Raw genomic sequence first — 17714 nt, 5'->3', positions numbered from 1 at the left:
CAGTGTTGGGTCAGCTTCTGCAGAGAGACAATAAAAGTTAGGGAAAGAGAGAAAATAGTTCACCATTTCAGTAACAGAATTCACTTCAAATATGTCATTGAGAAAACAATGAGCTGACATGGACACTGTAAAAAGGATCATGGGATTTTTATTTTTTGCGTCATGTGTATAATGTTGCTGTTGGGCATTCTCTGGTGTGACTGTGTGAGTGTTAATTACCATGGCATTAACTTGCAGCGGTCTCCTGCGGAATGATGTAGTGTCTGTTTGAATCATCCACTTCGCTGCCACAGTGAGCATCACTCCTGTTAATGCAGGTACACAAACATTTAGCGCACAACAGACTATGTCATAATTATTTACCTTACACCACTCATACTGACCACTACAAGGAAGATTTAATCTCAATTCAAAATTTATCTTATTTGTATTTATATAAATTAGTGACAAAAAATAGTCTGTTTACTGTCTACTTTCTGAGACTGAGATACTCACCTGTTGTCATTTATGTCTCTCGTTTCGCGGGTTTCGCTGCTGTTGTTACCTGTTGAAAACAAAGCAATGGTTTGATTTCACTGAGCGATTACCATGATACGTGATCAATACTAATACTACTTACTAATTAATTAATTTATCCTGTAATGTAAGAAATGTATATCACAGGTGTGTATGTATTTGTAATTTACAAGGGTTTACACATATTTAAAAACAAGAGACACAGTGCTCCTGCTGTATGATATAAACATACATATGATCAAAACAAACTGATTTTATCCCAATAACTTTAAACATTTTGGATACAGCAGGTATGTGTGTGTGTGCTCCTGTACTTACCGTTGTCAATGTTGAGTGGGTATGACACTATGTCGCCATTAAATCTGTCTGCTCTGTAGCCTAGCGCTGTGGACACTCTGTGTAAAACACCACAGAACAAGCACATTATGTGACATGACAAGCAAAGGTCAAATGGTCTCATTCTGTAAACTGAACAATCTAAAGGTAGACAGAGTAAAAAGAGGAACCCAGTGTTAAAGCAATACTTAACATCAAAACGAAAAGCCTGGCAGCTGTAGGCTATGATCAAATGCTCGAATCTATGACATATTCGTAACTTTCCTTGTCTGAAGACCTTGAATCAGTTATCAGTTATTTTGGAGAAACCTGACATTTAAACCATGTGGCTGGAAAAAGTGGAAGGAAGGATTAGAACTCACGTGTTGCTCTGGACAGAGTTTGGGTTGTGGGTGACGCTGGCGGCGCTGGGCTGTGTCACATTGCCCTGGAAGAGGGCATTACTGTAGGTGTTGGCCTGTTCAGTGGCACGGATGTAAGTGTAGAACGGGTTGGTGGGAGAGCAGACGGACAGCTGCTTCGGTCTCACTGGCTTGGCTGTCGGGATGAAAAAGCAAATTAAGGTAGAGCTTAGTTATGAAACTGTGTCACTGTTACTGCAGTATGTATCAAATGAGCAGGCTTTAGTGCAGTACCGATCTGTGCTGCATGGGGGCGCCTGAGGGCGTTCTTTGCCTTCATGGCGTCCTTGATGCGGTCAACCTCCTGCTGGTAGCGCCGGCGGTCCATCATGGCGCCCTCCTTGGCATCCCTCAGTGCAGTCTCCAGGGCCTTAACTCTCTCAGCAGTAGACCGAAGACGTTTCTCCAGCTTTGGAAGCTCACAGCGCAGATCTGCATTGTCACGAACCAGCTGCAGGGGGAGGGAGAGAGGGAGAGAGGGAGGGAGAGAGGGAGAGAGGGAGGGAGAGAGAGAGGGAGGAAGGGAGAGAGGGAGGGGGCGTGGGAGAGAGGAAGAAGTGGGGAAAATTGGATATAAATCAAAAATAATCAGGATCAGGAAAGAAAAGAAAAGGAGAAACAGAGGAAACCAAATATAACATTAAAAGTTTAGTCAACAAATTAGATTCCTCCAATAGGTACAAAAAGCCACTAATAAAAATACAATGTATTTCCAACTACTGTAATAACTTACTTTGCGTGTGCACCTTCTGAGGTTAGGCTCGTGAGTATGTAGTTTGTGCAAGTAACAGTCAAAGTGTGCCTCAAAATGGCTCTATGTGATGGAATCAAATATAAGAATTACATGGTCCCCAGGTCTTACACAATCCAAACAGCAGACTGTGTTTGCATCACTAAAGGTTACAGTTCCTCCGTGTGTGTTGCTCACCTGTTTGTGAACTTTTGTAAGTTGGTCCAGGTTATTCTCAAGAAAGGAGATCTTCTGCTTCTGGGTGCTAGACCCCCCACTATCATCAGGTTCCATTTCGGAACTCTGCAGAGAGGACGAAGAGGGAAAGAAATTTGGAAAAACAAATAGAAAGCAAAGAAGAGGAAGAGGATTTTTCTAGTACAAAATAAAAAACAGTCAGGAGGATTGGAGGGCTGGAGGATGTTGTTACTGTTCTGACTTGTGATGGGGCATTCCAATCACATCACACATTCTTTAATGCCTCCTCTCTCTCTTTCTCGTCATCTTTGGGCTGCTTACTTTTTTAACCCTCGACGTGAGGTCTTGAACGAACAGCTTGCGTAGGTTGTGGAGGGTCTGGAGTTCGCGGGCCTAGGAGGACACACAGAAGGAAAGGAAGTTAAGAAGACAACTCTGGACACTGTGATGTATGAGAAGAGATGTTATACAAATAAAAACTGAAGCAGACTGAGGTCAGACCGGACCCTAAGGTATCAGGAAATAGACATTATATATTGTTATTATTTTTTGTTTTACTCACGACAGTCTCCTCCAGACCCTTCAAGTCCTGTTTAGTCTGCTCGTGGCGCTCATGCAGGAATCTGACACAAACAGCAAAAAAACATCATTATAAATAAAAACACAATATTTCCATGTATTCAGAACTTACAGTATATGTGTTTTTTTTTTATCTTTGGGGAACGTACATTTATTATATAAGTATTATTTTAACCGACACAGCATAGTGGAGTCAGTGCAAGCAAATGGACTTTCCCTAAAAAGACTTACGAGAGCTCCTCCAGGCGCTCGCTCTTGGTGTTGTCCTGAGTCTTCAGGCGTTCAAAGTCAGCGCGGACCTGAGCCAGCTCCAGCTCCAGCTTGGAGTTACGACTGGAGGCGTGAAGCAAAGGCACATGTGTTCAGGAGATTCAGAAAGACACAGGGGAGAGTTTCGATTCAGGTGAATATATTTACAACTAACATGTTTGTATCACAGATGATAGGTAGTACACTTTTTTCGAAGTTTGAAAAGACGTGTGTAATACTGTCAGAGATAATAATGGAATATCTTGATTAGTAATAATAAAAAAAGATCCCGATTAAATTGTCAGTGTGAATAGAAAGAACTAACGAAAACAGTCACGCACTCAGTGAGCTCGTCAATGATCCTCTGCTTCTCATTGATCTCATCGCGCAGGCGGGCCAGCTGCTGGTGATGCAGGCCGCGGTGAGACTCGCTCTGCTGACGGATTGTCTTCTGGAAATGAAAAGAGCAAAAGATTATTTTGAAATGTTCTTAAAGCAAAAGATTATTTCTAATAGACACCATGAAAAAATGGCCTTACTCACCTTGACATTTCCATCCTCAATCTCACCCTTCTCTGCCTCCTTGTCGTCAAGCAGGGAGTTATCTGGAAGAAGAAACAGAGAAAGAAAAATAAATCACCAGAGCTATACATTCCTGAAAAAAAAATCTTAAACTAAGGTGAGTGTATGTGTTGTGTGAATTTTTGTTGAAATTAAGCAAAGAGCATAGCCAAAAAATATCCATTTTCCTTTGCTTGCACATTCATTCTGTAACTGTTCGGCAAGTGTTTTTCCGCAGCAGTATTTTTGTGTATTAGTGAACGTGTGTGGGGCGTGCTGGTTAGTTACCCTGGTCTTGCAGCTTGGCCAGTTCCTCGCTCAGGGAGTCGTGGCTCTCCTCCAGCAGCCTCTTCTTCTGCTCCACGCTCTGCATGTACTCCGTCAGAGAACGGATCTTAGCTTCATGCTGCAGGAGCACAAACGCCATTAAAAAAAGTCACATACACTCATCGATGAATTCTGCGATATATAGGACAAATCCACCCAATTTTCATTAACTCCATCTTTTGCCCACTCTGTCTCCCACTGACCTGAGAGATGAGCAGCTGGCAGGAGGACAGCTCCCTGCCGGTCTCCTCCATCTTGCGGTGACACTCCAGCTGCATGTTCTCCAGCTGGCGGCAGCGCTTCACCATGCTCTTCACCTCAGACTTGATCTTGCTGATGTAAAGGCGAGCCACGGTGAACTCCTCCTCGATCGCACCGCTAATCTCCACCGGCTGAGGATTGGAGAAAAAAGCAAAAAATAGAAACACATACTCAAATTGAATGTTGTATAGATATTTGTATTAGGGCCCGACCGATTTGGATTTCTTGGGGCCGATGTAAATTCCAATTATAGGCAGAAAGAAAATATTTTTAAATCCCAAAAATATGTATTGAAAAAAAAATCCTTGGATGAATTGCTTGATTAAAAATAATAATAATAATAATAATAATAATAATAATAATAATAATAATGATAATAATAATAATAATAATAATAATAATAATAATAATAATAATAATAATAATAATAATAATAATAAATCGGCCAATTTTTGGACGATAAAGACTATTCTGAGGCTATAATCGGCCATTTAAATCGGGCGGCCGATTAATCGGTCAGGCTCTAGTTTGTATGCACACTGTGGTCTAACTCACCAGCTTGATCTCCCCGTTGCCCACGATGTTGCTGAACTCACTGAGGTCCCTCATCAGACCATTGAGGACGTCAGCGATGCGCTTCCTCTGCTGACCGCTCACTTCCTGCATACGAGAGAGCTCCGCCTCCAGCTCCATCAGGCTGGCCTGTTACACAGAGTAGTGAGGATTAGGCAAACACTGCACTACAGCAGGTGCAGCGATCAAGCAAGCCTTTTGTTCCACCTCCAGTTAAAGGTCTGCACGGGCCTGATTTATTCTACTCTTCCAGCTCTCCTTCTATCAATCTCACATTCACACAGTTTACCATTTTCTGGGAGAGTTGGTCGGCGAGCAGCTGGTTCTGCAGGCCTTTCTCCTCCACCTCCTGGCTCTTGTGGTCGTAGTTGATGGCCAGCTCCTCCAGAGCCTGCAGCACTTCCTTCACCTCGGCCTTGGCACAGTCGCTCTCCACCTGCAGCCGACCCAGCTCAGCCTGCACCTTGTCCCCATTGCCCTTAGATGAGGCCAGGAGCTGGTGGGAGGGAGGGAGGGAGGGAGCGTGAGGAGGAGAGATGACAACATTCAGGTAAGTGTCATCATTTTGGCCAGTCCTGAATTATGAATTGAGTGAATTTGAGAGCTTGGTTTTAAGCTTAAAGGCTGAGTCAGAGATTCTGGGGAACGCTTGTTGTCAAAATCACTTTTTGTCAAAAACCAGTAAATGTCTCCTCTCGATCCGCTACTTGTCCAAACTGTGTGTGAGCTGAAATAAATCTGGTGTGAAAAATACAGCCTAGGCTCTGTAAACTGGTATAAAAAAAAGGTAACTTAATAATGGGGGTCCACCGTCGATAGTAACATGCCCTTTTACAAAGCCTATGCTGTGAATTAACACTCGATTCCAGTGCACACACAGTACGGACAGTGTAAGTGTATTTTGACAACAAGTATTCCACAGAATTGCTGACTTCACATTTAACAATCGATTAACTTTAACTATACCGTAAAAAATTGTCTGCGTTTGCATGCAGTGTGTGTGTGTTTGTGTGTGTGTGTGTGTGTGTGTGTGTGTGTGTGTGTGTGTGTGTGTGTGTGTGCGTGTGTGTGTGTGTGTGTGTGCGTGCGTGTGTGTGTGTGTGTGTGTGTGCGTGCGTGTGTGTGTGTGTGTGTGTGTGTGCGTGCACATGCATGTGCGTGTGTGTGTGTGTATGTGAGTTTGTGTTGTTACAGACCTCATCCTGGTCCATCATCTGCTGCTTCAGTTTCTCCACCAGCTGGCACTGCAGGTTGATCTCATCATCCTGCAATAACATGACATTCTCATAAATAGCAACCCGACCACCATCCACACTCAAACACAATTTAAATAGGCTTTCATCTCCTTCTTCCATGATCGATCACTTTAACTTATAAATGCATAACGACATTTCCGTTCAGTAAAATACCACAACAATTATTGGGATTAAAGTAGTGGAAAAGTAGAAAACGGCCTAAGAAATAAGAAATGTTGTCTAATGTTGCAGACCAATAGTGTAAATTTAATTATATTAGTAATTAGAACATTCATAATTGTGTTTGTTTTCCGGACCTTGTCGTCCAGATGCTTGTACAGCTTGCGGATCTCCTCCTCGTACTTCTGCCGTTCCTCCTCGGAAATGCGGACAACAATGGAGGAGGTGTCGTTGTCCAGATAGGTGCGCTCAATGTCCGGTGTGGACTCAATACGGGTCACCATGTCCTGCGTGGTCCGCTCTGTCTCGGGCACATTCTCTCCTATGGGGCGAGGGGATGAGGGGACAAAAAAAAAACAGGACAAAGGGAAAAATACAGGAATAATGTCAGTCAGCACAGGGGAGTTGGAGTGATGCTGCTGAAAGTCAGTCAGTCAGTCAATGTGCCTGACCGTTTCTCCAGCGGTTGAGCTCTCCCTCCAGCCTCTGGATGGTCTCCTTCATGGTCTTGTTCTTCTCCTTCTCCTTCTCGTACTTCCTCTTCCACTGCTCCGCCGTCAGCTCCAGGTTGACAGAGGCGCTGTTCCTGATGGTCTTAGCTCTGAGAGACGCAAAGGCACAGATGGGAAAATGTGAATCTCCTGATTTATTGATTAATTGATTTAAATTTTTATTTCGAACATGTAAAAGAAAAACTGAAAATGTCATACAGAAAATAATGATGTTGACACAAAAATAGAAAGCATAATACATGAATGACACAAGACTTGCTGATTGGAATAACATGTGCGAAAAGGAGTGGGAGGAAGTTCACACTTATTTCCTTGGAATTTGTTTGAACTCGACACCATTGAAAATGAGGGTCACCCCTGAATTGGTCTCTCGAGGATAAATAAAAGTTAAATGAAATGAAATGAAATAAAATCACACCCCTTCTGCGTAGCTTATTGTTATTAAGCCTCCTTAGTCATGATTAATATTATTGTCACCTTTTAACCTTCCTTTTGAGGGGTAAAGATAATCACTTTGGGTTCCTTTACATTCAGCTCTCATAAATATATTGTTTTATGAGATGTGATCTACCGTTGTCCAAACATGAGAGTGGACTTGGTCTCGGTGTCGTTGTAGCTGGAGGGAGAGCAGCAGATGAACATGGTGGTGCGACAGTTCCCGCCCAGGGAGTCCTGCAGGATGCGGGTCATCTTGCTGTCGCGGTACGGCACGTGACTTTTCTGCAGGAGATTTGAAGCAAAGATAAAGAAGATACAGTAAGAAGGGGGAAGAAAAGAGGGGGATAATTAAAGGGGAAGAGTTGGAAAAAAAGCGAACAAGTGAAAATTTGGATCCAAAGGAATGAAAGAAAAAGGCCTGAGGGGTGTTTCCTCTGAGTCCTGATTCAGCGGATTATACTCAGCAAAAAAGTACTTTCCCATTCCTATATATCGCTCTATTTTGGAATCTAAAGAGTCCTAAAATGGATGTCACAACTGTGCGATTGATCAAGCCCGCATCCAACTTATCTTATAATTGTCAGAGATAGTTCTGGCTTTTGAAAGGTCTGGCAAAGGAAATAAAGGTGAAGGTATAGGCTACTGGGCAGGATACATTTCATTGAGAAGGCGACAGGAGGTATTGACAACATTAGCACTAATGTATCTGAAGCTGGTACACTTCAAGAAAAAATTCGCAAAATTCTCCAATAAAAGAAAGCTACAATTGAGAAAAGGGTAAATATTCTCACATAATGGCTCAACACTGACATACATTATCCCCCAACATACCAAAGAGACAAAACAACAACATATATTAAGTACTACTGCTTTCTGCTTAACCACATTCCTGCTTATCTATTTTAAAGCACATTAAAGCACACATTCCCAATGGGGGGATTAGGGCAGGGGGGCTCACCGTGCCCTCAGCCAAGGCAGAGATGACATTTCCCAGAGCAGAGAGAGACTTGTTGATGTTTTTAGCCTCATCCAGGACGGCTCCTGCAGCTCCAGTCTTACTGACCTGGATGGAATAAAGAAAGTGTGAACTCAAACTAGAAGGACGCACAGCTGAGGAAATGCACAGATAAGGTTATTATGAGGTCATTCATTTGAAGCAGAAGAGTCCCAGGTTGGGAGCTGTAGATTTATAAAGCAGCTGGTCTGCTACCTTCTCGCTACCAGCCAGATCCACCAGGTAGAGTTTCCCACACAGTTTCTGCTCAGTCTCCACGTGCTCCTGCTTGATGTTGATCAGGAAGATGCTGTGGCTACGGGAGCTGTGCTCGTTCATGTCTGCACAAAGACAGAAGCAACATAACAGTTTGTTGCGACCATATACTTTATATAAAAGAAGTTGGGATAAAAGTTCACACAGATACAACGTAACATATTTAAACTTGAAAACCTGTATTTAGAAAAGGAATTAATCTAAAAAAGTTTTATTCCAAAGGTTACTGGTGAAACTTCTTTTCATTTCAAATATATATATATATCGTAAGCCTTCTTGTACAAAACACACAAACTATTATTTATATGTCCCCTCCTATCTAACACCTTATTAGGTTAATGTCATCACCTCAATGTAACCTCCAACAGATTCATTTGAAGTGATAAATCTGTGCACTTGAAATGGTCTATGTTGCTACTGCAGCTGGTGATATCAACACTCAACACTGTGCAGATTTATAAAAAGTTCTGATCTAAATGTGTCTCTCCATCGGACATCCTATGGGGTGATGAGTTCAGGTTTCCCTATAGATGATATCTGAGGGGCTTTAGCCTTGTGGACGCCCCACCAGTCTGCTATCAGCACATCACTCTGCAGTACAGTGAGTCAGCAGCCATCAACCAGGACAAAGACAAGACAGTGCTGCTCACTCCATTTCCTGAACTTAACAGTGGTAGGATTTGATTCTTATCACATTAGTACCATTACAAGTTCTGTTGTTTCTTAGTTTTTCTTTAAACACAAGAGGAAATATATTAAATTTGTCACTGTTAAGAAATGTGTCTTTGTATCTATTAAAAATGCAACACCTCCATCACACCCACACACTCCTCTAACTGTTACTATTCATGCATGGCTGATCTATAACCCCTTTACAATGACACCATCTACTTAAAGTCTGTACACATGGGCATATATAATGATTTTGCATTCGCAGAGGGACTTAAGAGATCGATCAGCTCAGTAGGTGGAAGATTTAGAGCATCCATTTTCCTTCATGGTCTGAGCTTTTAAGTCGCCATGCGATGCATTCATAGATTTTTCTCACAGCCAATAACTCTCTGAAGGGTCTTTGTCTGCATAGATTAGAAATGTGTCACTCAGATTAAGGTGTTGGCTGTTGATGGTCTTTAATTTTAAATACCTGTATAAGTAGAAACTGTTACACTAATTTTACATTTTATTTAAAAAAATTGTTTGTGTATTTGATTGTGTTATTTTGTCTACCACGCTGTCACCCACTTGAGTGTTGCTCTGACTGTGTGTGATTCAATCAGTGATTCATATCTGTGGCTCAGATTGTCATTGTCAGGAAGCTGCAGTGACTCAGTTTAAGATGATTAAGGAATGTTAATGTAGGACCTATCTGGAGCTGCAGCTACAAAATCTCATTTACAAAATGTCCTCCTGATATGACAGTTAGTATTTGATAACTCGACAGTTTATCTAAGTGCATGATATGATGTGTTGAAAGAGGTGGTGTCTGTTATGTGTGTGGTTATTAATAATAACAAAACGTTTATTTAATGTTATAGAAGTGAATGCTTGTTGTAGGAAATATACGTCTATATATATATTATAAGAGTTTTTAAAATCGTAACATATCGGAAGTCGTTCAATTTACTCGTATTTCAGGCACCGCCTTGGCAGTGTCAGTCACAGTGATTTTCTACGACAGGTATACACACAGGTTTAGTTCTGTTAATTGCGTTGGAGGAACTAGAAAGAACAAATTGCAGAAAGTCTGATGTGAGGACAAACACCGAGGCAGAACATGCATTAGGTGAAGGAAGGAGAACTACAAAGGTTGAGTTTATTACAGTGAAACAGTCCCGAGGCTCATCGAATCTTTTTACTTTTTACTTACACTTGACTTCAGCCCTCTGAGTCAGCACAAGAAGAAAACAAATTGAATATGCTGCACTGGCTTGTTTGCTTGGATAGTTCTCAAAGGAGTGTCTTTATTGCATTTCTACGCTTTGAAGAACTTTCACTGCAATATAACTAATATATACCACTGTCTAAGGAATAAAGCTATTAAAGCTATTCAGCACAAAAATGTTACTTGTTCCAAAAAAGTCTTAAAATTGCATCAGTGGGGAATGATCATTGTTCTTATCGGTTAAAAAAAGCATACGTTTTAAAGCTGTTTTACAGTGTAAGGATCCTATTGAAAAAGATGTTATGTAAGAAAAATGCTTACACTGTACAATCTAATGATGAGGAGGATACATGCTATTTTTAGAAATGTGATGTTAACAGTAAAGCCAAAGCATCACTCTGATCTGTAAACCTTCCGTACTGGAGCCTTCAGCCAGAAATGAATACTGGTCCACAGAGGAGTGAGTCAGCGATATGGAGGCCAAAACAAGGTGCAGGACTTACAGACCAAATCGTGTTTGGAAGATTTCCTAACATCAATTATAAGCACACTGAATATTGCAGTATTCTGCTGTGTGAAGCCATCTTATTACCAGGCAAAGAGCGAGAGCTGGTTCTGCTTGTTAGTAGGAACATTTAGACAATGGCTGGGGTTTATCTGCTTTGTTATTTCTCTCCAAATCTACAATAACTGTCAATTATAATACTGCCAATTTCATTAAAGTGAACTCTGTGCGACACGATCTTATTTTCTTTTTCTGAGAATAAATGAAGCTTGAAAATTATAGGGGCATGCAACACGAAGATTACATAACAGAATAACAGGCTACAGGAGCTCAGCTGTCACTGCACACATGAGCTGTAATCAGTTGTGAGTGTTGCTGCCGGCACTGGAGAGAGACGAGATCTCGTTCTCTGATATAGAAATAGAGGGAGAAGTACTGTATTCTCAAGATGGATGCCTCATACGTAATAACATGGATTTTGTGCTGTTTTTTTTATCATCATATCCAAATACAACTCAATTTGCAATAATCATTCACTCATGTACACACTCATGGTATAGCCTATCCTGTGTTGTTGCCATAACAATATTCCAATAAGATTAAGACTCACTGGTCACAGCAACATGGCGGTTAGATTTGCCCTCATCGATCACATCCATAACCTCGTCCGGGCTGGAGACAAAACGCTCAGTGCATCCCTGAGGGCAGGAGGAGACAAGAGAGACATAAAATATTAGACTGAATTAATATCATCAGATTGTATGCAGCACAGTAAGCCATATCAAACCCAAAAGAGCTCTCACATACCTTGACGTATGGCACCCTATTCTTATCCTCGTGGACGGACAGGTTGGTCTTTGTCACTAGAAAAAACACAGAACAAATAAAAGTATAAGTGTTTTGTTTTCTTAAAGCAATGCACTGTTGCTACTCTATGCCTGTGTGATAAATGAAGAGCTCATTAGCACAAACCATCTAGAAGGTCACGGATTTTGTCCATGTAGATTTCAAAGTAGGAAACCTGTTGGAGAAGAGAGAAATAGGGGATCAAAATTAGCTCATGCTGAAATGTACCATTCAAGTAAAAGTGAAGGCAACATGAAAGGAAACATGACTCAATACAAATGCAGTACCTTAATGTGGAATTCAAGGTTTTCATCCATGGCAAAGATGTGGTTGAAAATGTCCTCAGCAATGCGAGGGATGATACCCATCTGGTGAGGGTCGTGCAGCTTGCCCTAAAGCAGGAAGTCATAGATAAAGGTAGAATTAGGAGTGAGATGGTGATGGCTATCCTGGGGTAGTAATACATTTTGTTTATGAGCGCCTATCAGGCCACTCAAGGACACCTTACATGTAAAATGAATAAAAGATTAAAAAAACAGATGAACAACAATAAAACAGAGCAAGGATAGATGTATGCAAATAATATCAAAGCAATAAAAACAACAACAGACTAAAATGCTAAAAATTACACAGAATATGCCAGTTTAAAGAGGTAGGTTTTATGATGGGATTTGAATGTGGGGAGACAGAGGGTTGGCAGTGAAACCACATAAATTCTCACAAAATGTTTCATAGTGAGACAAAGGGTAACCTCAAAAACACAAGGAAAACTTTTACAATGGTTGGAGATTACTAAAATTAATTTTAAAGAAATTCCTGCTGTACCTCCATGGTGTGAGTCTTCCCGGAGGCCGTTTGTCCATATGCGAAGATAGTTCCATTGTATCCAGACAGAACATCTATGAAAAAAACAAGAACATCAAATAAGACCAGAATACATACATTTCAAATATCATGATGTTTTGACTCAGCTCAACCTCCGTACCTTTGACAATCTGCTTGGCACAGGTGTTGTACACCTGCTCCTGGGTGGTGTTGGTTGGAAACACCCGATCAAACGAGTAGGACTTCCCCTGTGAACAGCAACAAACACTTCGTTAAAAACAGAAAATATATAAAGGTTGTTTTTTTCTCTATGAATGTGATCTTAGGAAAATCAAATAACCCCATTTTTAAATGTGTTTATCTTTCAAATAAAGTGTATTTTGTTATTAGGTGATAGGAGTTACACAGACAAGGGCACAATAATAACAATAAAATTAAATTTGGTCCTACAGTACAACTTTGATGCTGCACAGTATTGAGAACACATGACACACAGTTAATTAAAAAATATATTCTTACACATTTTAAACTATTGTTGTGAGGTAACTCAACTTGCATACAAATGTGTCAATGATATTTATTAAAAAATCAATATCATCCCAAGATGCAGGCGTGCTTTAAAAGCTTTAGGGTTTGAACAACTCACTGCCTTTATTTTCCCAAGTAGAGTAGGTGAACAACAAAAATATCAGCAGAGAGGGAGGTAGCCAGCTCTGCAGTACTTCTTCTCTGAACTCAGAGCAATATTTCATCCAGGAGCTGGCGACTTCAGATAATGGACCAAGGTCGTAACAGGAGAAAAGTGGTCTTTTTTCATTACTAGCTTTATATCTAACATGGAATAATGCCATATGGAAGTCAAAACAGGCCTTTCATTAATAGATGTGCGTACAGTAAGGTGCTAGCACCCCCAAGTGGAGCTCAGTCTTAACCAGCCTCTGTTACTCTGTTGCCTTCACATATTTTAAGATAAAGAAGTAAATTCTGCTGTATTTAAATTGAATCTAAACAATGATTAATGCTAATAAAATGATCATCAGAGTTGTTGAGAATGTCTTTAAAATAAACGTGATGCTACAGACAGGATTCTGATAGCTAAGCTTAACATATGCAAATCACAAATAGTCCTAGCTTACTATTTCTCAAAAAGTCAAACCTACAAATCATAAATTGTTCTTGTTAACTGTCCAGTAAAGCCGGCAAAGATGCATGTTTGTTTAGAATATGAAGAGAAACCTCCAGGAAACATGTGTCGGCTTCTCATAAAAACTGATTACATGAACGCTGTGAGAAAACAAATGGAGTTACAAATGCTCTTTGAAAAGAGAGGTTGAGGAGGGGGCAGTCGTGACATTTAATGTACTTCTACAAGGAAGTGGGTCAACAAATACAGTGAACTCGTTACCCCATACCCTTAGCGTTGTCTTAATTTGTATATTTATATTGTCTGCCCTGATTAAATAAGCAAAGCAAAATGAATCAGCTCCCCCTATTATACAAAACAACCTTTGTTTGAAACATGAGAGTGACTCAGCCCTGACAAAGCCTCGCTGCAGAGAGCAGGCTGAATGTCACTGTCCTGTCCGATACAGAAGCCACCATGCAACACAATAACGAGGGCCGTATTAAATGTCATTAACAAATTGACTCATCTGCTGCTGCAGACCGCCCCCGTGACACAGTGATTTAGCAGAGACAGAGAGACAGAGAGAGAGAGAGAGAGAGAGAGAGAGAGAGAGAGAGAGAGAGAGAGAGAGAGAGAGAGAGAGAGAGAGAGAGAGAGAGAGACGTCCAGTCTCAGCAAGAGGAAGGGAGGGGGGACAGCACAGAAAGAGACTTTGAAATGGAGATGGATGAGCAATGGAGAGACAATGGAGAGAGTCAAAGGCATGGCAACAAATAGAAGGAAAGAGAGAGAGAGAGGCTTGTATTCTGATTGTTAATTTGTTATTATTTGTAATATCAGGTAATGCTTTGGTAAAACTGTTTTCCACAAAAGTCATGCCAATAAAGCTTTTGAATTTGATTTGATTTAATTGAGAGAGAGAGAGAGAGAGAGAGAGAGAGAGAGAGAGAGAGAGAGAGAGAGAGAAATGAGACAAAAGAAAATGAGAAAAATTCAAAGAGAGAGACAGAGAGAAGGATAAGGAGACAGGAGAAAGCAGGTCAGTCAGTAGGGCATGAGCTAGCTGGATGATTATTGATCCTCTCAGACGGCAATTAGAGAGATCAGTTTCTGACTGTACTGTACACAGTCATGCTGACAGGAGAGAGAAAGGAAGGTCAGGTCAACATGTTTCCATTATCGCAGGAGAATGTTTCAACATGATTCCTTCCCTTTTGCACACTGCACCTGTCTGCCTGCCAGAGGAGAACCAAAGCCAACTCTTCCCCTCTTTCTAGTTCGTCATGTAAATGATTTAGGTTTCTTTGAACCTTCCTAAGATATAATGACACTTGGCAAGAGGGGGAACATAGAATATATGATTGAACGCACACTTAAAAGTGATACAAAATGTATCTATCCTTTTTCTTTGGTTTTAACATTGGATGTTTTGTGGAATGATTTAGCTTCAATGTTATGAATGTAGCAAGCCAAATCACCAGCCTTGAAGAGAAAATCTTGTCTTCGATAAAACAAGTGAAAAACAATGACTTGTCAGTCTGTTTCCAATACAGTTCACCTTGTTCAAGATTGTTCTGGAAATTTGTGTTTCTCTAAAGCTTACTGAAAATACAGATTGCTGCACTAAAAAATCTGAAAAATGGCTCTCAATTACATCACAAATTTGAAAAAGTTTGATTTGTGTTAGGGACTAAAACTACAACACGGCCACGCTGGCAGCTTTTTCTATATCGAGAAAATAGTGTTTTTAGAATTAATTTATGTATTTAATAAGATGAGAATGTTTTGCAGGATTGGATAAGAATGAGAATCATTTATTTTCAGTAATGTCCTGACTAAAATGAAGCATGGATCACTAAACATTACAGCCTTTAGACACATGCTTCTCCAGCTGGTAAACATTTAGGCTAGAAAGTTTTTAATAGACTGAATTGTGTGTAATTCTTTAAATGCTTTGCGGTATCCACCAATATAAACATAAACTGATCTTCATAGTAAACAGCCTGGTTACATGTTGGTCCAACCAGCCCCCTTATCTCCAAACATCAACACCTACTACAAAGACCATCAGCAGACTTCCCCTCTGCACCATTATTTAGGCTACACCAAATCTGTCTGTGTGCTTGTGCCTTAATGGCAGCAATGAGGGTAATTGGACAATTAACTTCCAGAATAAATTAGTGTAGGCCTACCCATCCCATTGAGGACAATAGGCTACTTCCCATTCATTTATATCAAACTTGAGGGTTGCAGTAGAAGTGTGTTATGAATCAGGATTACGCTTCCCATACGTGGCCATTAACTGAATGATGCAGGCCAAACGTCTAACACAGGTTATGTTGGCCTCTCTTTAGAAAAGTGTTACACAAAGTAGGCCTAGGCCAAATTCTTAATGACAACAAGATTTTAGGCTGCCAATATGTTTCACGTATAGGTTCCCCAGTGCAAGAGGCCAGTCTGCGCACTTTGACAACACTATGATAGGCCCATATAAATAGGGTTGGTCATGTTAAAGGAAGGACATATTTTTTGGAGGGGGATACGGTGTCATATGTCCCTGTGCTGCACCGATTGATTAGCATGTTATTTCCTGCCCATAGACGAGCTGAGCAGAAGGGGCGAGCTGATGATTTATTGATGAAGGGCCTGCATGCACAACAAAGCGCCAGGCTCCTTGTATCAAGGCTACTCACCCCGACAGTGACACTGTCATCTCCCTGGAATTTGGGGATAAACTGGTCCCCGCGAACAATCTCCGACTGGTTGAGAGGGCGAAAGCGACACAGCACTTTGATGTTACACTCCGCTGGGACATCGGCCATTGCGCAGATTGGAAGGGAGGAGGAGGATGGAGGATGCTGCTGCTTTCAAAGATGCTGCTGAGGCTGGAGGCGAGCGATCGCTGATCGGGGCCTGATCTCACCGTCAAAATAAACGACGAGGGGGTGCGCAGTTAACTCTGTCCCTTCGTCGACAGGGAACTGGGAATTTATTTTGATTTTATCCTGACGAGCCAATGTATTCGTGCGCAGCTGGACGGCGTTTACTTGTCGCAATGAGGCGGGCAGGCTAGATTAGATGTCAAACCGCAAAACGATCCCCTACATCATAAGAACAAGCGCCTCTGGTGTAGCTCGATTTCTCTTCTCGATTCATTTGACGTCTTTTCTCTCTCTCGTTTTTTCCTTTCTGGGTGCGGCGGTGGATGTGTGTGCGTCCGGCCGGTTGAAGGTGAGAGATGCTGCTGGAAGGGCAGTGAGGTAAACGCTGCTGTTGATTGGGCCAGTTTTTGGTCGTCACAGCGCCCTCTAATGGAAAGCAGAGGAAGGGCGTGGTCTGCACCCGTCTCTTTAAAGTGGTACCCACCACCAGCTCGCGTCATAATGAGCTCAGCATCCTCAGGCAGGCAGACGGAAACCAGAGCACCGTGCTGCAGCGTCATATCCGAACAGAGCAGCCGTGAAGGATAACGTCGTTGGGTTGTGTAAAAAGCAGCTGCCAAGACGCTGATGCAGTGACTAATCACAGCTATACACTTTGGCCGCCTCTCAGATGCCTTACTGCGTTTCTTGGAAGTCAAAGGGAACCATTATGGGAAGGCAGCAGTGGAGATTATTGATTAAAAGATCCGTTTAGGCCTCACCTTGATGGAACATTACCAAGACTGGGATGATTCAGCACAATGTGAAAAACACAACTCATACTTGTTAAGAGTGAACAGTGCAAATACACAGTGAGCAGATATACTTATAAAGCTGCACAAACCTGTATTGATCCTTATTGATAAAACATGGGTAATGATCTGCATTTAAGTGGGCTTACACGCATAATAACAATAACTATTATTATTATTATAACTACAGGAAATTGTAGCAGATTCTCTGGTTTAATTACATTTTTCAGTAGGCTACTGATCCAAATTGGATGCATGACTTGAATCAGACATGAATTGATGGCCTCCTTTTAATGCAATTTTCTTTGAAATCTTTTAAGATGTCCTGAGAAAAGAAACAAAGATAACATAAAACACAACTTGCTTATTGTGGGTTCCTAAAGGTCACTATCTTCACAAAAGATCAATATTTTTAAATAGTTTTTCAGAAAGTAACATGTAGTTGATGGAAATGCCTTACTTAAATGAAAAATAAATGTTAAACTGTCATA

General features: G+C 41.2%; 1 protein-coding gene across 1 annotated transcript; it reads right to left on the bottom strand.

Moving 5' to 3' along the window:
* Window positions 1-226: 226 nt before the first annotated feature.
* LOC307253223 (kinesin heavy chain-like) lies at window positions 227-16372 on the bottom strand (the record flags this gene model as incomplete). The annotated part of the gene is made up of 28 exons (XM_080031155.1): window positions 227-305; window positions 496-534; window positions 831-911; window positions 1215-1389; window positions 1488-1704; window positions 2182-2286; window positions 2503-2574; window positions 2744-2804; window positions 2992-3093; window positions 3351-3460; window positions 3553-3614; window positions 3859-3976; window positions 4101-4289; window positions 4714-4860; window positions 5021-5227; window positions 5928-5996; window positions 6284-6468; window positions 6599-6747; window positions 7230-7378; window positions 8055-8159; window positions 8307-8431; window positions 11364-11451; window positions 11561-11616; window positions 11726-11774; window positions 11887-11991; window positions 12425-12498; window positions 12585-12672; window positions 16244-16372. 28 exons carry the CDS (start codon window positions 16370-16372, stop codon window positions 227-229), a joined length of 3135 nt encoding a protein of 1044 aa, XP_079887281.1.
* Between the last annotated feature and the right edge of the window lie 1342 nt (window positions 16373-17714).

Source organism: Ammodytes marinus (genome assembly GCF_949987685.1).
Source record: "Ammodytes marinus genome assembly, chromosome: 7".
Taxonomy (NCBI): domain Eukaryota; kingdom Metazoa; phylum Chordata; class Actinopteri; order Uranoscopiformes; family Ammodytidae; genus Ammodytes; species Ammodytes marinus.
The sequence above is the reverse complement of the archived record's forward strand: the minus strand, read 5'-3'. Positions and strand labels throughout refer to the sequence as shown.